Source organism: Suncus etruscus, chromosome 6 (genome assembly GCF_024139225.1).
Source record: "Suncus etruscus isolate mSunEtr1 chromosome 6, mSunEtr1.pri.cur, whole genome shotgun sequence".
In the NCBI taxonomy this organism is placed as follows: Eukaryota; Metazoa; Chordata; class Mammalia; order Eulipotyphla; family Soricidae; genus Suncus; species Suncus etruscus.
The window spans coordinates 130485066-130507511 of NC_064853.1; the positions used below are offsets into that span (position 1 = coordinate 130485066).

Consider the following 22446-nt stretch of genomic DNA (forward strand, 5'->3'; position numbering starts at 1 on the left):
ACTCTTATGTGATGAGCTTCATGTCATGAGCTGCACCTACCAGCCCTCATCTCTCTTGTCTCTGAGATACTGTTAAAAATGTCTTTCATTTTTCTTAAAGCCCATAGATGAGTGAAACCATTCTGCGTCTTTCTCCCTCTGACTTACTTCACTCATCATAATAGATTCCATGTACATCCATGTATAGGAAAATTTCATGACTTCATCTCTCCTGATGGCTGCATAGTATTCCATTGTGTATATGTACCACAGTTTCTTTGGCCACTCATCTGTTGAAGGGCATCTTGGTTGTTTCCAGAGTCTGGCTATTGTAAATAGCGCTGCAATGAATATAGGAGTAAGGAAGGGATTTTTGTACTGTATTTTTGTGTTCCTCAGGTATATTCCTAGGAGTATAAAACCTTAACCCAACTCTGAGAGAATGTTCCATTACACAGAGCCAAGAGTAATGCCTAAGTGCCACTGCGTGTGGCCCAACACCAAAAAAAATTTTTTTGAGGGTACTTTTGTGATGGGGCGTGTGTGTGTAGCTGGAGCAATAGTACAATGGGTAGGAAAGACACTTGCCTTATATACAGTCAAGGTTTGCTCCCCAGATTCCATAATGGTCCCCAGTGCACTACCATAAGTGCAGAGTCAAAGTAACCCTTGACCATTGCTGAGTATGACCCCCCCAAAAAAATTACACTTTTAAGTTTAAATTTTTAATTTAAAATGATCTTTTCTACAATGAAACAAATTGGATCTAGAACACCCCATATGGTCTCCTGAAGACCTCCAGTAACCCCTGAGCATGGCTGGGTGTGGGCTTCTTTTTTTGTTTGTTTATTTTTGGGTCACACCCAGCAGCGATCAGGGGTTACTCCTGGCAGGCTTGGACCATATGGAATGGCACGATTCGAACCAATGACCTTCTGCATGAAAGGCAAACGCCTTACCTCCATGCTATCTCTCTGGCCCCTGGTTGTGGGCTTCAATCCCTCAAAAGAAAAAGCCTAGGTTAGTAGTTCAGGCTGGATGGGCTTGCAACCCTGTATAGACAAGAACATGGGACCTGAAGTGGACTGCCTTAGTGTGTTTGCTCTTATTCAGACACCATGAGTTGTGCCAACCCTGTCAGCAGGCAAGTGTCTACTTCTGTTTACTACTTCTAGTGCAGTGGTCAGCAACCTGCGGCTCTCGAGCCACATGTGGCTCTTTCCACTTTTAATTTGGCTCTTCTGTGTGCTGGGCGGCCACTCCAGGAGTCAGGACTCTGCTCCTAGCCTCTGTCAGTGGGCGCCCTGTATGGCTCTCAAAATAAATTTCAATCGTGGTTTTGGCGAGATTTGGCTCAGTTGAAAAAAAAGGTTGCCGACCACTGACCTAGTGCATTCGGGACTGTGTTTCCCCAGTTGCTAACCAGGAAGGAATGGAGCTGAGACTGATGACCCAAGAGAGTTTATACCCTTACAACAATGCTTATATAGGACCAAAAGAGGAACTGAGGTACCTGAAGGGTAACAGAACTTGGGGGAAGAGGATTAAGGTGAGGTACTGGAGAAGAGCTCACATAGCAATAGCAAAGTGGATAGGGCATTTGCCTTGCACAGGGGTTCAATCCCAGCATCCCATATGGTCCCCCCCACCAGCCTTCCAGGAGCACAGAGCCAGGAGTAACCCCAGAGTGCTGCTGGGTGTGGCCCGAAAACCAAACAAAAAATAAAGAGTTGGGGCCGGGCGGTGGCGCTGAAGGTAAGGTGCCTGCCTTGCCTGCACTAGCCTTGGACGGACCGAGGTTCGATCCCCCGGTGTCCCATATGGTCCCCCAAGCCAGGAGCAACTTCTGAGCACATAGCCAGGAGTAACCCCTGAGCGTTACCGGGTGTGGCCCAAAAACCAAAATAAATAAATAAATAAATAAAGAGTTCCCTGGAGCAACACAGTGTTGATAGGTCTTATCTCCTTTAACCAGAGCTTTCTCTTGGAGGTAAGAGGGATGGCCCACGGTTAAGCCCAGTTAGGAATTCTGAGGGGATGGCGCCTTTCTTTGTTCTATCCACTCATATCTGGTCAGGTGGTTCAGGAACAGAGTCACAGAAGGCATCCAACTATGAAAGAAGTCATCTCTGCACTCAGGCCCCTAACTCCCCCCTGTGAGGTGGGAAGGCCATTTCCTGTGTCCTGTGCCTGGGTAGCTCTATGGAGCCAGTTCTGTGATGAATATTACAAATTACAGATTTCTCGCTGGGGAGACACCGTGAGCCTCTGAGCTTTACTTCCCTCCAACCCAACTCTCCTCAAAATAGAGAATTCTAGGAGTCAAGCTTCTGCCCGACCTCACTCTGACCAGGATGTCACACCCTAGATCTGACCAGGAATCCAGAAAGTCAGGCCTTTCACTTCCGAATGGTATGGATAAAGCTAGATTCCCTTTAGCAGATCCCAGGGGGTGTTCTGATACAGATAAGACTGGCTACTCTGCTCTACATGCTCATGAGCACAACTCCAAAGGCCCTGAATGGCTTCTTGGCCTTTCTGCCCCTGCATTGGACTCTTTCCTCATCCTCTCCTCATTTATTCAATTAGGTTTGGGGACCAAATCCAGCAGCGCTCAGGGGCTACTCCTGGCTCTGTTCAGAGCCACTATTGGAAGTGCTCAGGGGACCATATTCAGTGACAGGAACCAAATCTGTATGCAAAACCCACTCTCTCGCCCATTGAACTACTTTATGCTCCCCTCAAGTTCCTTTACCTCCCTTCTATCTGCCCCCAACACCATACCTAGGGTTTGTTGTTGTTGTTGTTGTTGTTGTTGTTTTTGGTTTTTGGGTCACACACCACACACGGCAGCACACGGGTTACTCCTGGCACTATGCTCAGAAATCGCTCCTGGCAGGCTTGGGGGACCATATGGAATGCCAGGATTCAAACCACCGTCCTTCTACATGAAAGGACGGATCTCCATGCTATCTCTCCGCCCTATGCCTAGGCATTTTTTAAGAAGGTGCTAAGATTCAGAGAATTTCAATACTTTCAGAGTTTCATTCTCTGGCATACCTTCCAGAGGAGCCATGTGGCCTTGGCATTGTAATTGATGCACACTCACTGGCACCAAGTCCATGCCACCCAGAATTTCACTGCCTGTCCCACCCACCCCACCCTCACTCCACTCCCCAGCTCCTGCCCTTGCCAACACTTCAGGCCCCCACACTCTACTTAGCCAGGTGGTGGAGCGCCCCTTAGTGGTGGCCTTTACACGTAAAGACGTGTGGGGAGGGGCTGGAGCAATAGCATAGAGGTAAGGCAATTGCCTTGCATGCAGCCATACAGGATGGACCCTGGTTTGAATTCCAGCATCCCATATGGTGCCCCGAGCCTGCCAGGAGCGACTTCTGAGCCCAGAGCCAGGAGTAACCCCTGAATGCTGCTGGGTGTGACCCCCATCCCACCCCACCCCCTAAAAAAAAGATGTGTGGGAAATAGGGTTTTGCTGCAGCTTGGGTGGCCTTGGCTGAAGGAGGGAAGTAGTTTTCCAGATAGCCAGAGAAGACTTACAAGGTCATGAGGCATAAATGTAGATTTCTACCTTTCATCCTTACAAAACCTTTCAACCCACAAAGAGGAGGTTCTGCTGACTCATTTTATACTTGGGGGAGGAAAGAGAAGTTCAAGGCTGTGCCACTAGCCTCACACATTGATGGAGGAGACATGCCTTCCCTGGCATGAGGATGGAGACTATGAAAGGAACTTTCCTGGATGTAGCAGCTATTATGGAGTAAACATGTAGCACAACCACTCTCTCAGTAAGTACCACTGCCAGATACCACACTCCCATACAGGGGAGGAAATAGAAGCTCAGAGAAAGGGAGACTCCCCCCAAGGAACAGCTTTTCCAGATGTCACAAGTGGCATCCAACTATGAAAGGAGTCACCTCTGCACTCAGGCCCCTAACTCCCCCTGTGAGGTGGGAGGCCATTTCCTGTGTCCTGTGCCCAGGCAGCTCTATGGAGCCAGTTCTGTGATGAATATTGGAAACTATGGATTTCTCCCTGGGAGACTCCACGAGCCTCTGAGCTTTACCTCCCTCCAGCCCAACTCTCCTGTGAATGAAAGAACTCTAGAAGTCAAGCATTCCTGAGTCCATACACTGAGCCACCTCCCTCATGCTGACAGGACATGTCAATGGTAGCACTTGCCCCACTCACCCACTCATGGCTCTGCTGTGTGACTTTGGGTGAATTTCTTATAGCTGTGAAATGTATAGTTATGTTTTGAGTTCTTTCTGTTCCATGATCTCTGAATGTGTATCAATACTAATCTCAAAATGTCCCTCTACCAACATTTGAATTTTTTCTTGAATCAATTATGAGGTGAAAACAATGTTCTCACTCTTTTTTTTGGGGGGGGGTCACATTTGGCAGTGCTCAGGGGTTCCTCCTGACTCTACCTTCAGAAATCACCCCTGGCAGGCACAGGGGACCATTGGGATGCTGGGATTTGAACCACCAACCTTCTGCATGAAAGGTAAACACCTTACCTCCATGCTATCTCTCCGGCCCCTGTTCTCTTGATCTCTTGATTCTTTAAGCTAATTATGATTCTCCCTTACTTAGAGACTTATTATGAGTAATTATTCCATCCGGCAGGGAAGGAACAACACTGCTTGTTTAATTTAATGCTTACCTAGTTCACTTCATTCGCAATAAATCTTGGCAAAAGGATTAAGTTGATGTGGTCCTGACTAGCTAAGACCAGGGCAGATGGAAGTTCTTGGGAAGATAAACAAGTTTTAGGAAAGTTATTCTGGGCTGTCTATCCAGGTCCAGGCCAACGCTAAGCAGAGTGAGAGGTCAGAGATGACATGAATTGGAAGGATCTATGACAGTCAGGTGGCACCTAGTTGGCACCTGCTTCGTGCCAGACCTCTGCAAGACTTGGGTAAGCTTGTTTCTCAGGTGTCCTTTCTTCTAGGATCTCTTTCATGACATGCTTCTCAAGTAAGTGTGTCCCTCTCTTACTGGGCAGCCCTGTCCAGATTAATTTGTTGGGGAACAAGTTTCACCTTAATGCCACCTTTTCACCACGGGGTTCTAAGGGCTCTGGGTGAACCACTGTGCTTGAGAGCTGTGTCTTTTTTATTTTTCTTTTGGTTTTTGGATCACCCCGGCAGCGCTCAGGGGTTACTCCTGGCTTTATGCTCAGAAATCGCCCCTGGCAGGCTCAGGGAACCATATGGGATGCCGGAATTCGAACCACAGACCTCCTGCATGAAAGGCAAACGCCTTTCCTTCATGCTATCTCTCCAGCCCCAAGAGCTGTGTCTTAATGTAGTTTCTGTCTCATTATGGCAAATGATATGGACTTTCCATGATCAGAAGGGTATGAAACTTCCACTCTAAAACCAGTTACCTAGCTGGAGACCATCTCCTGAGGCAGAGGCAGGGTGGGACCAATCAGGTCCTAGGAGGCTCACGCAGTTGTCTGCTCAGCCTATATCTGGATGAGAGTCCTCCCAGCTCACCTCTGACCTCTGCAGCTCTCCCAAGTCCTATCACTGAAAGGGACGACCAGTCCCTTACTGGCCCTCCTGTCTTTCCCATGCTCCGTGCCAGCTCAGGGACTTATTTCTCTACTTCCTCACTGATCTTGCTACCTTTTGTCCTCATAAGTGAGCTGGAGACCCGAGGAATGATGCCTCAGTGAATCAACTGAGGCATCTCAGTTGTCATTCCTCAGCTACATTCATCTCCGGGCATCTGCCTGCCATGGAGTTGGTGAGGGATGAGAGGAATGAGGTGATCCACCCACCTTCTGACAGGCCTGGATGCCCATCAGGGCTCTGGAGCCCATCAGGAGGGCCATTTGTCCCCTTTCTCAGGGATATTTGTCCCCTTAGGGAGCCTTCCAGCAATACAATATTTGCAAAAAAGTGGGCACAAGGTCAGCGAGAGGATCCCTCATGATTCCTCGCCCCCTGTCCACTGTTGGGGCCCCCAAGTAATTCTATCCAAAATCAAATCCTTGTCAGAGTGTACATTCAGTTCAGCTCTCAGAATAGCCCTAAGTTTTCAGAGCTTCCCCACCCTTACCCAGCCAGAACACAGAAACCCCATCAGCGCCCCCCCCAAAAAAAAACCCAAAGACACCAAAGATTGGAGTAGTACAAGGTTTATTCTGTGATTTTTATTGGTGATTTGGAGACCAGTTGAGTCCCCAGTTGCTTATGCCAGCCTCTTGCTCACACGTTCATAAGTCACACCACTGATGGTAGAGATCTGGGAGAAATAACCAGAATAGGGGGGTCAGTGCTGGGGGCTCAAATGGCAGCCTCAGTCCTGCCCTAGGAAAGTGAGCTCAGCACCAAATCTCTGGGCTTCTGCTTCAGATTGGGATCACGAGTTCCTGATGACTCAAGACCATGAAAGTACAGATGTTATGATGAAGCAGCACTCTATGTCCTGTGTGTTCCTTCCTGTCACCCACAAGAATGCAGTGGCATCAGCCCTCCCATGATGTGTGATCCCATGGATTCCTTTACCCACAGAGGTGTGTGCCTACTGTACCCAGGAGGAAACTGAGTTTCCAAAAGGCTGTGCTTCAAGGGAGGGGTGAGGTGCCTTTCTTAGCCTGAGAATGACTGTCACCAGTGGGGTTCTGGGAAGCCAGATGGCAAAAACTGAAGGTTTTGTGGGAGCAACTCTGTTCAAGTTTAACAGTTAAGTGATGGTTTATAGACAAACTGAGTGGATGAAGAAGGGTACAGAAGCAGAGCCTGGGGTTTCATCTGAAAAAGTTTTGGACTCAGGCAAGGATTCCAGGGGTTGGGTGTGGCAGGTATCCAAATTGCAGAGAATGATAGAGAAGGATGGGGTTCTTATACATGATGATTCCCTAGAACTGAGAGATTTGCATCCCAGACCAGATGGCTCCTCTCTGCTTCGTAGTCTTCACTCTTGGGGCTATAGGTAATGCCCTTCTTGCACCCCTTGAGCATCAAGAACCACTGATACTCACTGTAGAAATACATCTAAAGTTTCATAGGATTCCCCAGGAAGGTGGCCAGAGCAATAGCACAGCATGTATGGCATTTGCCTTGCACACTGCCAACTCTGGTTCAATCCATGCATCCCATATGGTCCCCCTGAGCCTGACAAGAGTGACTTCTGAGTGCTGCTGTGTATGGCCCCAAAGACAAAACAAAAATTCCCCAGGAGGCCACTTTCCACCCTGAAGAGACACCTTATTTGTCTTGTATTTACTGGGGAGCAAACCAAGCATGTACTGCTGCTCCCATCCTCCTCAAACTGGCTGTGTGGCACCGGGCATGTGACCTGCTATTTCAGAGTCTCTATGGTTTCCTCTATAAAATAGAAAGAATGGGGGGCCAGAGAGATAGCATAGAGGTAAGGCATTTGCCTTGCATGCAGAAGGTCAGTGGTTCGAATCCCGGCATCCCATATGGTCCCCCGAGCCTGCCAAGAGTGATGATTTCTGAGCATAGAGCCAGGAGGAACCCCTGAGTGCTGCTGGGTGTGACTAAAAATAAAACTAAACTAAACAAAACAAAATAAAATAGAATGGGAGGGAATGAAAGGCACAGACTTCTTGGCTATGTGCATATTCCTCTAGATCAGGCTTAGGATGAGAAAATTAATGACAGACAGACAGACAGACAGAGACAGAGACAGAGACAGAGAAGAGGGCTACAAGGGGGGAAGGATCTTCCAGCCTTTTTTTGCCTGGTCCTGTCTCCTCATCTGTAAAACAGGAAAGGGCCCACCCAGCAGCCCTCAGCAATGCTCTGTGGCCCAGGACCAGACTGCATACTCACTTCTACCAGCTTGCCATTCACGATCTCGCAGGTCTGGTGGTAGTTAGGGAAATCCACCACTACCTTGTTCCCTTCCATCTGCACGGTGGCCTGGAACAAAGGAGGACACTGAGTACCACTTTTTACTGCAGCAGTGCTCTGAGGAGATTGGATGTACCTTGATAAAAGGCACGCAGCCCAAGACCCAGGTCCCCCTTGCTAGCCAATCAGCCCTATGAAGCCTCAACTCTGTAGAGTGCAGATGTGATTGTCCCTCTGTTGTGGGAGCTGCACAAAAGAGCCCTAGCAGTTCCTGGCAAATGCAGATGCTCCAGAAACCCAGTAAGTCTGAATTGTTATCATTACGGTGATTGGAGTTTGTCCCATAACTATAGCATCATGATCATAAGAAACCCATAGTCTCTTTGGTCCCCGCCATAGAAGCAAGATGACGAAGGGGACGTCATCGTTCGGGAAGCGTCGCAACAAGACGCACACGCTGTGCCGCCGCTGCGGCTCCAAGGCCTACCACCTGCAGAAGTCCACCTGCGGCAAATGTGGCTACCCCGCCAAGCGCAAGAGAAAGTACAACTGGAGTGCCAAGGCCAAGAGGAGGAATACCACCGGGACCGGTCGCATGAGGCACCTGAAAATTGTGTACCGCAGATTCAGACATGGATTCCGTGAGGGAACAACGCCTAAACCTAAGAGAGCAGCTGTTGCAGCATCCAGTTCATCTTAAGGAATTCAACAACTAGTCTTGTGAATAAATGTCCTGGTTTAAAAAAAAAAAAAAAAAAAAGAAACCCATAGTGCCCACCAAGGTTGCCTTAAATATCGGTGGGTGACAGTGTTGACTAAGAGCTAGGGTCAGGTCAGGCAGTGTGTGTCCTGATGCTGTGAGAGGCAGAGTATGGATGTCAGGGCAGTTCTGAGGATAAAGCCACCCTCCCAGTCAGAACGGGGGTCACAGGCACCCAGCATGCATGAATACCTAGCAGGACAGTCACTTTTCTATGCTCCTCAACTGCACTCTTAAATATTTGTTTGTTTTGGGGCCAGAGTGGTGGCATAGCTGTAGGACGTTTGCCCTGCATGCGCTGACCCAGGACAGACTGAAGTTCAATCCCCCAGCATTCCATATTGTCCCCTAAGCCAGGAGCAATTTCTGAGTGCATAGCCAGGAGAAACCCCCGAGCATCAATGGATGTGGCCCCAAACCAAAAAACAAAACAGGGCCCGGAGAGATAGCACAGCGGTGTTTGCCTTGCAAGCAGCCGATCCAGGACCAAAGGTGGTTGGTTCGAATCCCGGTGTCCCATATGGTCCCCCGTGCCTGCCAGGAGCTCTTTCTGAGCAGACAGCCAGGAGTAACCCCTGAGCATCACTGGGTGTGGCCCAAAAACCAAAACAAACAAACAAACAAACAAACCCACACATTTGGAGCCACACTCATTGGTATTCCCAGCTCAGTGCTCTGCGGTTGCTCCCAGCTATGTTGGAACCTGGACTTCCTGCACACATCCCAGTCTAGTGAGCTATCTCACTGGCCTTGACACTGTACTTTTTCAATTCAGGTAAGTGGTTTAGGGCCCAAACAGAAATCTCTCTTCTGGGAGGTGATGGCAGAATGCAGGTGCAGAGCCAGGGCCAAGGCTCAAAGGGTCTGCCCGTGCAAGGTTGGCCTCGACCCCCAGCATCACAGCAGCACCAACTGGGGGAAAGTGGGTACTCTCCAGGGCCACACTGTCCTCCCTTTCTTTCACTGCCCTGACTGAACTCAGAGCCCCCATCTGGAAGGAGAAAGTGAATGCAACCACAGTTGGCCAGTGTGGGGGAGTGAGGGATTCTTAACAAAGGGCACACTGTTACTGTCCTCACTCTTCATTGACAGTAGCATTAAAAACCTACAGCATGAGCCAGAGAGATAGCACAGTGGTAGGGCATTTGCCTTGCACGCAGCCAACCCAGGATGGACACCAATTTGATTCCCAGCATCCCATATGATCCGCCATGTCTACCAGGAGAGATTTTTTTTTTTTCGGCAGGTGAGTTGTTACACACTCCTTAGTGGATTCCGACTTCCATGGTCACCGTACTGCTACCAGGAGTGATTTCTGAGTGCAGAGCCAGGAGTAACCCTTGAGTTCTGCATGGGTGTGACCCAAATTAAAAAAAAAAAAAACCTACAGAAGCAAACTACCAAGGCGTCAGTTCTCAATGCCAGAGGATACCCCAGATAATTTCTCAATGAGTGAAGGCAGTGACCTGAGACAGAGGTGGGTGGCCATCAGCCTCTTACCTTGAACTTCTTGCCCCCCATGGTCACCATGTCGCATTCCTTGCCAATGACAAACTTGTTGATCATCGAGTGGCCCCCAGGGTAATGCTGGGACCAGGTGAAGTTCTGCCCATCCTGCTGGACCTCTGTGACGATCTTGAAGTTGCGGCCCTTTTCGATGGCCTCACTGGGAAGCCCTGGTTCAGGGACAATCGGAAAAGTGTGAGAGAGTCCACAGGGCCTGTGACTTCAGAAAAAGTTTGCCTCCCCATGGCTAACCGGCAGTAAGTACAAATTCCCAGACTGTCAGAGGCCATGTAGCTCAGAGGAGGTTTCTCCCCTCTAAGTCTCAAATAGTTTTTATCCACAAAACAGAACAATGTGGAGTAACTCAGAGGACTGTTGCAAGGGTTCAATGAAAATAATCGTGTCTCCTGGGGCCAGAGCAATAGTATAGCGGCGAAGGTGCTTTTATTGCATGAAACCAACCTGTTTTGATCTCTGGCACCCCAGATGGTCCCCCCAAGCACACCAGTAATGATTTCTGAGGGTCGAGAGCCAAGAGTAAGTAAGCCCTGAGTACATCCAATTATGGGCCCAAAACCAAACCAAAACAACAACAAAAGTAATTGTGTTTCTCAAAGCTCTAGCCATATAGTGAATACCTTAGAACAATAGCTGTTCATGGGACAAAAGATTGATTGTCCAATGGGTAAGAAACTTGCCTTACACAAACCCAGCTTAGGCTTGGACCCCGACACCAAATACAGTCCCCTAAGCCCTATCGGGAGTGATCCCTGAGCACCACCAGGTATGACTCAAAAATAAATAGAAGACAAACTAGTGCAGTGAGTAGGACTCTTGCCTTGCATGTAGCCAACCCAGGGCCCTCCATGGTCCCCAGAGCACATCAGTGCTCCCTAAACGCAGAGCCAAAAGTAAGCCTTGGGCAAGCTGGATATGATAAAAATAAAAGCCGACACAGGATTGGAGACATAGTAGAATAGGTAGGGGGCACTTGCCTTGCATGCAGCCAACTCAGATCTCATTTAAAGCACCCAATATGGTTCCCCAAGTACTGCCAAAGTGCAAAGCCAGAAGTAACTCTGAGTTTTGCTGGGTATGTCCCCCTACCAAAAAATAATCCAGTCCAATGAATGAATAAACCACATCTCCACTTCACCATTTAGAGCTGTGTGATTTTGGACTAGTAACTCAACCTCTCTGGGTCTCAAGTTTCCCATCAGTAAAATAGAGTTCCACTAAGTATTTGGAGTCCAAGATCTTGATGGTTCTCATTAGTTAGCCCCAGAGCATAGACAAAGTGGGTTTTTTTTCTTTGTTGTTTTTATTTAGTTTTTAGGTCGCACTGGTGGCAGCACTCAGGGGTTACTCTTGACTCTGCACTCAGAAATGGCTCCTAGCAGGCACAGGGAACCATAGGGGACGTCAGGATTCGAACCACTGTCTGTCCTGGGTTGGCTGTGTGCAAATACAGCCCTACCGCTGTGTTATCTCTCTGGCCCCACAAAGTGGTTATTGAACAAATAGGCGCAGTGCCTGGGAAATGGGAATCCTAGAACCCACCCGTGTCACATGACACATGCTGCTATGGCCAAGATAAGGAGACCAGGGCACACTCACCCAGGCGCTTCATGAACTCGTCATAGTTCTTCTCGCTCTCGATCTCGTACTTGCCGTTGAAGGCCATGCTGCTGGAGACCAGATCAGGACAGGCAGAGATGGCAGTGAGTGCAGAGTGGCCTGGTACCCCTGCTTATAAACTCTTCAAATACTCAACCCCCAAATCACCCCACTTCTGCCTCCACCCAGAAGAGGAAGCACTTGCAATTTTATGATGTGGGCATGACCTGCAGGGACACAGTCTGAGGTTGTTCACCCTGGGGGAGGCTGGCTGCCATCCCATTGTCAGAGCCAGACTTACAGAGGGGTGTGTGCAGCCACCAGGTGGGCCCTGTACTGCCTCTGTTGGTCCTCCCTTCACCAGCTACAAACTTCCACCCCACAAAGTGCTTCCTGCCCCCTCTGCCCTCAGGGCCATACAAGGGTGAATCCCACTGAGAAAGGATGCACGCATGTGGTCTCAGTTCACATCGAATGAAGATGGTTTGCCAAATGAATTTCTTGACATGAAATTCCTAGAACAAAGGGTTTGGAATCGAAATTTTTAGGAGGCCACACCCAGCAGCACTCAGGGGATATTCCTGGCTCTGGGCCCAGAAATGGCAGGCTCTGGGGACCAAATGGGGTAACAAGGATTGAACCCAGGTCAGCCATGTGCAAGTCAAATGCTCTACCCACTGTGCTATTGCTCCGGATCCTGGAATCTAATAATTTTAAATCTGATGCTCTACTTTTCTTCTTCTTCTTCTTCTTCTTCTTCTTCTTCTTCTTCTTCTTCTTCTTCTTCTTCTTCTTCTTCTTCTTCTTCTTCTTCTTCTTCTTCTTCTTCTTCTTCTTCTTCTTCTTCTTCTTTTTGTCACACCCAGCAGCGCTCAGGGGTTTCTCTTGGCTCTATGCTCAGAAATCACTCCTGGCAGGCTCGGGGGACTATATGGATACCGGGATTCGAACCACCATCCTTCTGCATGCAAGGCAAATGCCCCACCTCCCTACTATCTCTCCGGCCCCCTACTTTTTTCCTTTGGGGTATGAGTATAGGAGCATAGCATGCATTTCTGCTTAGGAATGCCAGCCTAGAGAATTTCCTTTCAGTAATCACAATGGTGATGGGATAATAGTGATACCACAGCCAACTTTTATTGTTTTTAATGCACTGGGTCCACTTCTAGTGCTGAGGGTTATTTAGATGGTCTCAGTTTTTGTTTACTTTGGGGTTTGGTAAGGTTTGGGCTACACCTGGAGACACTCAAGGGTTACTCTTGGTTATGTGCTCAGAAATCACTCTTGGCAGACTTGGAGTACCATATGGGATGCTGGGTATTGAATCTGGTTTGGCTGCGTGCAAGGCAAATGCTCTGCCTGCTGTGCAATTGCTGTGGCTCATTTTTCTTTTTTGTTTGCTTGTTTGTGCACCACACAAAATGGTGCTCTAGGGCTACACTCTAGTCTGTCCTCAGAGGTTTCTCCCTATGGTGCTTAAAGATAATTCACTTTACTATATAGTGCTGAGGATTGAACCCAGTGGGCCTACATGCAAAACATGCACTGGACCCATTGATATAGCCCCCCAAGCTCTGAATAGTCTCATTTAGTCTTTATTTCTACTCCATGAACTATCATAATTGTCCCATCTTATCAAGGAGGAAATAGAAGGTACAAGAAGATAAGTAGGAGATTGAGAGATAAGCAGGTAAGGTGCCTTCTTTGCATACACCTGACCCAAGTTTGCTCCTGACAGTCCATATGGTTCCCCAAACCTACCAGGATTGATCTCTGAGTGCAGAGTCAAGAATAAGCCCTGGGCCCGGAGAGATAGCACAGCGGTGTTTGCCTTGCAAGCATCCGATCCAGGACCTAAGGTAGTTGGTTCAAATCCCGGTTTCCCATATGGTCCCCCGTGCCTGCCAGGAGTAACCTCTGAGCACCACCAGGTGTGGCCCAAACACCAAAAAAAAAAAAAAAAAAAAAAGAATAAGCCCTGAGTACCTGCCAGGTATGAGTCCCCAAAATAAATAAAAATCGGGCCCGGAGAGATAGCACAGCGGGCATTTGCCTTGCAAGAAGCCAATCCAGAACCAAAGGTGGTTGGTTCGAATCCCGGTGTCCCATATGGTCCCCCGTGCCTGCCAGGAGCTATTTCTGAACAGACAGCCAGGAGTAACCCCTGAGCACCGCTGGGTGTGGCCCAAAAACCAAAAGAATAAATAAATAAATAAATAAATAAATAAATAAATAAATAAATAAATAAAAATCCAGAGAAGGTTAGTCTTACCCAGAGCCCTAGAGTCTTAGTGAACTTTTTTATATTTACTACCAAAAGATTTCAACATCATGTAAGAACATTTTCAATAATCTTCCTTAATGGGTTAAGGAACTGACTTTGCCATTCCCCAAGCTTTATAGTGATCCCCTGTGCATATCCAAAATGAACCCTAAACACAGAGTTGGAGTAAGCCTTGAGCACTGCCAGGTGTTCTCCCAGTCCCCCCAAAAGGAAAAAGGCAGGCTTGGAGGACCATATGGGATGCCAGGATTAGAACCGCCATCCTTCTGCATGTAAGGCCCTACCTCCATGCTATCTCTCTGGCCCCAAGGAAAAAGGTTTTTATCCCCCCCCTTATAATCCATTACTCTAACAATTAAATTTTTTGGGGTTTTTTTTGTTTGTTTGTTTGTTTTTGGGGCCATACCTGGTGGTATTCAGGGGTTACTCCTGGCTCTGAACTCAGAAAACACTCTTCGCAGGCTCAAGGGACCATATGGGATCCAGGAATTGAACCAGGATCTGTCCGAGTTGGCATGTGCAAGGCAAATGCCCTACCACTGTGCTATCATTCCAACCCCAATTTAATATTTTTTATTCTCTTACTCCCCTAGCCTTCTTTCTCTAGTCGTTGGTCTTTTCCTTTCTTTCTCAGCAACACCAATCATAAGATACACATAGTCATCCTATAAATGAAATGATTTATTCTTTTTTTGTTTTGTTTTGTTTTGGGGCCACACCCGGCGGTGCTCGGGGGTTACTCCTGGCTATCTGCTCAGAAATAGCTTCTGGCAGGCACGGGGGACCATATGGGATGCCAGGGATTCGAACCAACCACCTTAGGTCCTGGGTCGGCTGCTTGCAAGGCAAACACCACTGTGCTATCTCTCCGGCCCCTGCAATAATCTATTATGATTTTCTTTGGTTGACATTAATCTGTATACAAAGTACCACATTTGATGTTGCAATTTGCTGCTCACCCTGAGACTTTTCAGGAAATGCCAGCTTTCTTCATTAAACAGGCTTCTTGGGCCCGGAGATATAGCACAGCAGCGTTTGCCTTGTAAGCAGCTGATCCAGGACCAAAGGTGGTTGGTTCGAGTCCCGGTGTCCCATATGGTCCCCCGTGCCTGCCAGGAGCTATTTCTGAGCAGACAGCCAGGAGTAACCCCTGAGTACCACCAGGTGTGGCCCAAAAAACAAAACAAACAAACAACAACAACAACAACAACAAAAAACCAGGATTCTTTCTAGAGTTTTAAGTATTTCCTTGAGCTGAAGCCCCAGGATAGGATCACAAAGTTAATGAATCTAGAACATACAGTTCTTAAGATAGATGTTTGCCAAGTTGGAACTGACTGTTTCATCCCCAGTTGGCCTGGGTGTTAACTTACTCAGAACTTAGCATTAAGAACATATTTGAGGGGCCGGGCAGTGGCGCTAGAGGTAAGGTGTCTGCCTTGCCAGCGCTAGCCTAGGACGGACCGCGGTTCGATCCCCCGGTGTCCCATATGGTCCCCCGGTTCCCCAAGCCAGGAGCGACTTCTGAGCACATAGCCAGGTGTAACCCCTGAACGTCATCGGGTGTGGCCCAAAAAAAAAAAAAAAAAAAAAAGAACATATTTGATACTTTCCTCAAATGTCCTTTCTCCCAGCCTGACATATTGCACCATCTTAAAAGTCCATCTAGAATACCTGAGCACCCCAGGAGTGATTAGATTCAGAGCCAGGATAACACCCAAATATTGACTGGTATGGCCCCAAAACAAAACAAATCAAAATTTGAAAAGCACCAAACATGGGGTCAGTGAAATAGCATGGAGGTAAGACGTTTGCATTGCAGTAACTCCTGAGCGCTGCCGGGTGTGACCCAAACCCCCCCCCAAAAAAAAAGAAAAAGAAAAGTACCAAACACAAATAAACTGAAATCTGCCTACAATCCTTCCAGAGGGTCATACTTTTTCATTGTAAATCACCATATATGCATTTGGTGGGGGGGGTGTGTGTTTGGGTTTTGGGTCATACCCGGCAGCCCTCAGGGATCACTCCTGGCTCTATGTCAGAAATCACTTCTGGCAGGTCCGGGGGACCATATGGGATGCCGGGCTTCAAACCACCATCCTTCTGCAAGTGAGGCAAATGCCTTACCTCCATGCCATCTCTCTGGCCCCCATATATGCATTTCTTGAAAGATAAAAGCTCACATGTGAGTAATCAGCAAACCCTGAACACTTCATTCACCGGAGGCAGCTGCACCTCAGCTGACTACATTTCCCAGATGCACACAAACCCACTGGTGTTTGAACAGAAATGAAACCCAGGGGTAGTTTTGACTTGAGTTTGTATTTTTGTGTTTTTGGTTTTGGGGGCTACACCCATTTGATGGCTATGTACTCAGAAATCGCCCCTGGCTTGGGGGTATATGGAACGCTGGGGGATCCAACCGAGGTCCGTCCTAGACTAGCACTTGCAAGGCAGATGCCTTACCTCTAGCGCCACCCTCCGGCCCCTTGATTTGATCTTTTTTGCCTTCATAGCAGTATATAGTGGATATTATTTCTTCATGAGAAAAAAAGATACCGTTCATTATGAAAGGGGGCTTTCCAGGTGCGTGAAACCATTCTATCACCCTGTCCAAGCACAGGCAGCCAGCATAGTATTGGCTTCTGGTAAACCTCAGAAATGATTAAATAAAAATAACTGGGACAGGGGGCCGGAGAGATAGCATGGAGATAAGGCATTTGCCTTTCATGCAGAAGAATGGTGATCCCGTATGGTCCCCTGTGCCTGCCAGGGGCGATTTCTAAGCATTGAGCCAGGAGTAGCCCCTGAGCGCTGCCTGTGTGACACAAAAACCAAAACAAAACAAAACAAAAAAAAAACTGGGACATTGGGCCAGAGCAATAGCACAGCAAAGTTAAGGCACTTGCCTTGCATATAGCTGACTTCAGTTTTATCCCCAGCACCCCATATGGTCCCCTGAATAGGAGTGATTTCTGAAGGTAGAGCCAGGAGCAACTCCTAAGTACCACTGGTTGTGACCCAAAAAAACAAACAAAAACTGGGCCATAAGTATAATCTAAGGTGACAGCAATGGAGGGAGTGTGTTTAACTAGAGAAACTGAGTTTATTTCCAGGATAAGTAATATCAGGAGGAAATATTCTCTGTAGAATTCCACCTTCCTCCTTGTTTATATTGCATCCATCTTTCCAAATTCAAATTGTCCTTCCAGTGAATTCTACCTCCTCCAGGGAGTTTATAATTCCAACCGAAGGGTCCATCTGACCAGGAAGGATCAAATTCAGCGCTTCAGATATAAATGTCAAGTGCTACATCCCTATTCCTAAACTTTCTCTTTACTGAGGTGAGGATAAAATATCATGGTACTGGGGCTGGAGCTGAATCTATAGAACAGTAGGTAAGTGACTTGCCGTGCAAGTGGACTGACCTAGCATTGGTCTTCAGAATCTCATACAGTTCCCTTTGTTTGTTTTTGGGTTAATCCTAGCTTTGCACTCAGAATTTACTCCTGGCAGGATCAGGGACCATATTGGATGCCAGGGACTGAACCCAGGTTGGCAGCATGCAAGGCAAATGCCCTACCTGCTATGCTATCGCTTCTCTTGGATTGATCCCTGAGCTCAGAATAAGGAATAATCCCTGAGCATGGCAAGGCTTGGCCTGAAAAAAAAAAATCACTGATTGGGAGAGTACAGTGGGTAGGATGCTTGTCTTACCCCAGCACCCCATCTGGCTCCCAGCCCCACCAGGAGTGATCCCTGAGTGCAGAACCAACTGAAAAAATACTGTTTGTACGCCAGGGATTTTTGTTGTTATGTTTTCACATCTTTGCTTTTAATGGTTTTAATTTTAAAGCCACACCCAGAAGGGGCAACTCCTAGTTTTATGCCTGGCAATACTCTAGGAATGCTCTAGGAATGGGCCATCTCCCCGAGTTCTTCCAGACTCTAATAAGAGTAAAGGAGAATTTGTAAAGCACTTAGTTCAGGAACCAGGATCCCAGGTGCTGACTGAGTGGCACTGTCATTTTCTAGATGATCTGTCTATTGGATTTTTGTTTGTTTGTTTGTTTGTTTATTGGGTTGGGGGGCACACACAGCAGCACTCAGAGGTTATTCCTGACTCTGCACTCAGAAGTTGCTCCTGGCAGGCTCAGGGGACCATATGGGATGCCGGGAATCATGTCACTGGCATACAAGGCAAACACCCTACTGCTGTGCTATGCACAGGCCCCATGCCTATTGTTTTGTTTTTGTTTTGTTTTGTTTTGTTTTGGGACTCACCCGGTGACGCTCAGGGTTTACTCCTGGCTCTTTGCTCAGAAATCGCTCCTGGGGGACCATATGGGATGCCGGGGGGGGGGGGGGGGTGGGGGTGGGTGGAGGGGGTGGGGCAGGATTGAACCACGTCTTAGGTCAGCCTCTAGAAAGGCAAATGCCCTACCTCTGCACCACCCCTCCAGCCCCTGAGCCTATTGTTTTTTATTTTTTTTTGTTTTGTTTTTTGAGCCTATTGTTTTTAATTACCCTTAATTTTTTCCCAGTTAGTCAAATTTGGGTGTGAGCAGGAGATAATTACCCTTAATTTTTTGTAGCATGAGTGTAAAAAAGTTGCCATTTATTTTTCAGGTCCATTAGCATCCCTCCAAGGAGAGAGGCTGCATTTTCTACTTCAAATCAGCACCACAAGACCTTTGATTTTGTTTGCTTTATTTCGTCAAACAGCAAGGCTGTGTTCATCAAAGTGTGGTCTTTGGGAAATAAATATTGCTGAACGTGCAAGAGTGAGACTTCTGGGCCTGAGCAATAATACAGCAGGTAGAGTGCTTGCCTTGCACGCAAACAACCAGTTTCAATCCCCAGCATGGTCTCCTGAGTCCTACCAGGAATGATTCCTGAGCGCTGATCCAGGAGTAAGTCCTGAGCATAGTCAGGTGTGGCCATAAAACAAAACAATTGAAGAGGCTTCTAAACATTGGGGACCCTTAGCCCCAGCAGTTCTGAGTTGGTGACTCTGGGTAGGGGCATTTAACAGTTTTTCACAGGGAGTGATAAAAGGCCTGTGGGCAAGAGTAGGTGGGGTCCTTCCAGAGATTTCTCAGGCATCCCCTCTGCCCAAAGACACCTTTCTGCTCAGAAGTCGATGTCAGCAGTAGGTCAGGGATAATGCATGTGTGGAAGGACACTATTGGCACAGGAATGGCCTGACCCAGCCATTCCCCTTTCCCATCACTGGAGTCTACCTGTAGCCTTCTTCCTGCCCACACCATGTCTCTTTCTTCCAATTGGGATTGTTTGTTCACTCCCTAAGGACCTTACAGAAAAGGTAAATGAACTCAAAGGGCCTATATATCACCATGAGGTTTTATGGGGCAATTCACTCAGTAGAACAACCATATCCTAACGGAGATAACAAAGCACCCCAAGGTTGATCCACCCAGACCACCTCAGCTTCCCACCTGGACTCTGGCTCCTGCGTCAATCAGCCTCTGTATTTCTGAGGAACAGCACAGGGTCATGGAGGTTCAGGTGGGTACACCTGGCCTCCAGCCCTCCTCCCTCAAACTTCCCTGGCACTGGATAGGCTTACCCCAGAGAATGAGTTTTCTTGTCCCGGCTGGTTCATTTGTTTATTCATTCTCTTTCCCTTCCCTTTGCTGATGCTATTGTTGAGACAGCTGGTCTGCATGCATGAACTGCAGTGCTCACACATCTGATTGTGGTGCTTGGGGGTCACACATCTAGCTAAGGATCCTTCTCAGTACAGTGCTCACTCATCATGCTGATGCTTATCCACCTCACTTGCAGTACCTTTCTGTGGCGGAACTGTCCCAACAGCCTTCTTAGCTGCAGAGTTCAAGGTTGAGGGATCACATCACCGATATTTGGGGGGAAACCACATCCAAAGGTGCTCAAGTCTCATTCCTGACTCTGTGTTCAAGGCTCACACCTGGCAATCATTGGGAAATTTATGGGGAGCTAGGGACCAAGCCAGGGTTGCATGCAAGACAAGTGCCTTCCATTCTACTATCTCTCCAGCCCCAATGTGTGTCACAGGTGTCAGAGACAGAAAAGCTTCTGGGCACAAACAGCAGAACCATTGGAGTGAGGCACATTCACTCTGGTAATTGACTTTGAAGATGAGGACTTGTAAGGCAGGTGCTCGAAGCCACTGAGCTGTCTCCAGAGTCCCTTGTCTCTGCCTCTTTGTCACAAGCTACAGAGAAATGTCTCAGTGACAAAGTCTCAAACCCACATCACAAGCAGGCACCTCATTGCCACAGATGCTGAGAACATGGACATCTGGGCCTTTTCAGCTCTGTACAGGGGAAGCTCTGCATACCTAGCCAACGACCCACTAGGCATGTTTTGGAAACAAAGACAAGAGCACAGGGAACCAGCCCCATTAATGATTGCAGCTCAGTCATCAGAGCCAGTTTCTTAGTGAAGAGGAACTGTTTTTTATTATTTTAAATGTATTATTGGGGTCAGATTGTATAGTGAGTAAGTTGTTTGCATGCAGTTGAACCCAGATTCAATCCCTAGAACCACATATAGTCCACGGAGCACAGTAGGGAGTGATCCCTGAGAAGAGTCAGGGATCTTGGCACTGAGCTCAGTGCCAAGAGCTTGGTCTCCAGCCCCAAGAGAGACTTTTTATTGGTAGATTTTTGTTGTTGTTGTTGTTGCTTGTGTGGGTTTTTTTTTAATTTTTTTGAAGGAGTGTTGTTTTTGGTTTTTGGGTTTATGGGGATTTTTGTTTTGTTTTGCTTTGGTCACATTCAGTGATGCTCAACCAAGAATTACTCCTAGTTTTGTTCCAAGGTATCACTTTTGTCAGGGCTCAGAGGATCATATGGGATGCAGAGGCATCAAACCTGGGTCTTTGCTATACTATCTCTCCAGCCCAAGGGATTGTTTTTATTTATGTATTTTTGGGGGATCATACCCGGTGGCATTCAGGAATTACTCCTGGCTCTGTGCTCAGAAGTCACTCTTTGGGGGGCCGGAGAGATAGCATGGAGGTAAGGCATTTGCCTTGCATACAGAAGGACAATGATTCGAATCCCAGCGTCCCATATGGTCCCCCGAGACTGCCAAGAGTGATTTCTGAGCTTAGAGCCAGGAGTAACCCCTGAGCGCTGTGGGGTGTGACCCCCCCCCAAAAAAATAAAATAAGTCACTCCTTGCTGGCTCAGGGGACCATATGGGATGCTGGAATCAAAACAGGCTCTGTTCTGTGTTGGCCGCATGCAAGGTAACTGCTTTACCACTGTGCTATTGTTACAGCCCCTATTTTTTTAATCACTTTTGTGTTTTGTTTTGTTTTGTTTTGGGGTCATACCTGGTGGTATTTAGGGGTTACTCCAGGCTATGCACTCAGAAATTGCTCCTGGCAGACAAGGGGGACCATAGGGATGTCAAGATTCGAACCACCATCTCTGTCCTGTATGGACTGCATGCAAGACAAGTGCCCTACCACTGTGCTATCTCTCTGACCCCAAAGGACTGTTTTTAAAGAAGAAACTCAGAGAGGCCAGAATGATAGCAGAGCAGGTAGGGCATATGCCTTGCACACGGCTGACTTAGTTTCGATCCCCAGCATTCCATATGGTTCCCCAAACATGTCAAGAATAATTTTTTAGTACAGAGCCAGGAGTAACATCTGAGCACTACCACTGTGAGAAGGAAGGAAGGAAGGAAGGAAGGAAGGAAGGAAGGAAGGAAGGAAGGAAGGAAGGAAGGAAGGAAGGAGAAAGGGAGGGAGGGAGGGATGAAGAAAGAAAGAAAACACAAAGGAAGGAAAGGAAAAGAGAAAAAAGAAAAGGAAAGAAAAGAAAAGAAAAAGAAGAGGGTTGGAGCAATAGCACAAGAGGTAGGGAATTTGCCTTGAATATGGCAGACTCTGATTGGATCCTTGGCATCCCCCAAGCCTGCCAGGCATGATTTCTGAGTGCAGAGCCAGGAATCACCCATAAGTGCTGTTGGATGTGGCCCCAAAACAAAAACTAACAAACAAACAAACAAGCAAAAAACCCAAGGGTATAATTTTTCAGCTTCCCAGCACTAGAAAAGATTTCTCTCTCCGTGTCTAGCACTCTCATTATGAAGGACCAGCTCCAAGAGTAAGAAGCTGAAGGTTAAGTCCCAAACTTGCCAGCAACTTTCTATCTTAGGTGCGCCCCAACATAGCCACCACCCTTGAGAATCCTGTGCTGAGTCCCAGAGTCCTTCCCAAGAGTCTCCTGCATCACCCTTCATTGTCATCTCTAGCAGTCACAGGAATCATTCCTAATGATTGTCTAATGAACAGGCTTGCTGTTGATTCACTGTAATTCCACCGGACTCTCATGCTAATTTAGCCTTAATAAGTGTCTTGTTATTGGGGACTGTTGCTCTAAGCTCATATGCAGGAGAAAAATCATTATTGGGAGTAGGCAGTT

General features: G+C 47.6%; 3 protein-coding genes across 3 annotated transcripts in view; 1 reads left to right on the forward strand and 2 right to left on the reverse strand.

Moving 5' to 3' along the window:
* Positions 1 to 21192, reverse strand: part of GABRA1 (gamma-aminobutyric acid type A receptor subunit alpha1) — a 1147113-nt gene extending 1125921 nt beyond the window's left edge. The window contains exon 1 of the mRNA XM_049776065.1: positions 21189 to 21192. The gene's annotated coding sequence lies outside the window, so the exon portion shown is untranslated. The remainder of the gene's footprint in view (positions 1 to 21188) is intronic.
* On the reverse strand, positions 6205 to 11785 carry FABP6 (fatty acid binding protein 6). The gene is made up of 4 exons (XM_049776107.1): positions 11719 to 11785; positions 10096 to 10271; positions 7815 to 7904; positions 6205 to 6258 (listed from the first exon to the last, which is right to left on the reverse strand). The coding sequence occupies exons 1-4, from the start codon at positions 11783 to 11785 to the stop codon at positions 6205 to 6207; spliced, it is 387 nt and encodes a 128-aa protein (XP_049632064.1).
* LOC126012264 (60S ribosomal protein L37) lies at positions 8234 to 8599 on the forward strand. The gene has a single exon (XM_049776108.1). It carries the CDS (start codon positions 8242 to 8244, stop codon positions 8533 to 8535), a length of 294 nt encoding a protein of 97 aa, XP_049632065.1. The 5' UTR covers positions 8234 to 8241; the 3' UTR covers positions 8536 to 8599.
* Positions 21193 to 22446: the final 1254 nt, after the last annotated feature.

Excerpts from the sequence above, each read along its gene's own strand:
- LOC126012264 (XM_049776108.1), top strand. The coding sequence starts at position 8,242 with ATGACGAAGGGGACGTCATCGTTCGGGAAGCGTCGCAACAAGACGCAC.
- FABP6 (XM_049776107.1), bottom strand. The coding sequence starts at position 11,785 with ATGGCCTTCAACGGCAAGTACGAGATCGAGAGCGAGAAGAACTATGAC. Across the intron at positions 7,905-10,095 it reads TGGGGGGCAAGAAGTTCAAG|GCCACCGTGCAGATGGAAGG; the intron begins GTAAGAGGCTGA and ends CCTTTGTTCCAG. Across the intron at positions 6,259-7,814 it reads TGAATGGCAAGCTGGTAGAA|ATCTCTACCATCAGTGGTGT; the intron begins GTGAGTATGCAG and ends TATTTCTCCCAG.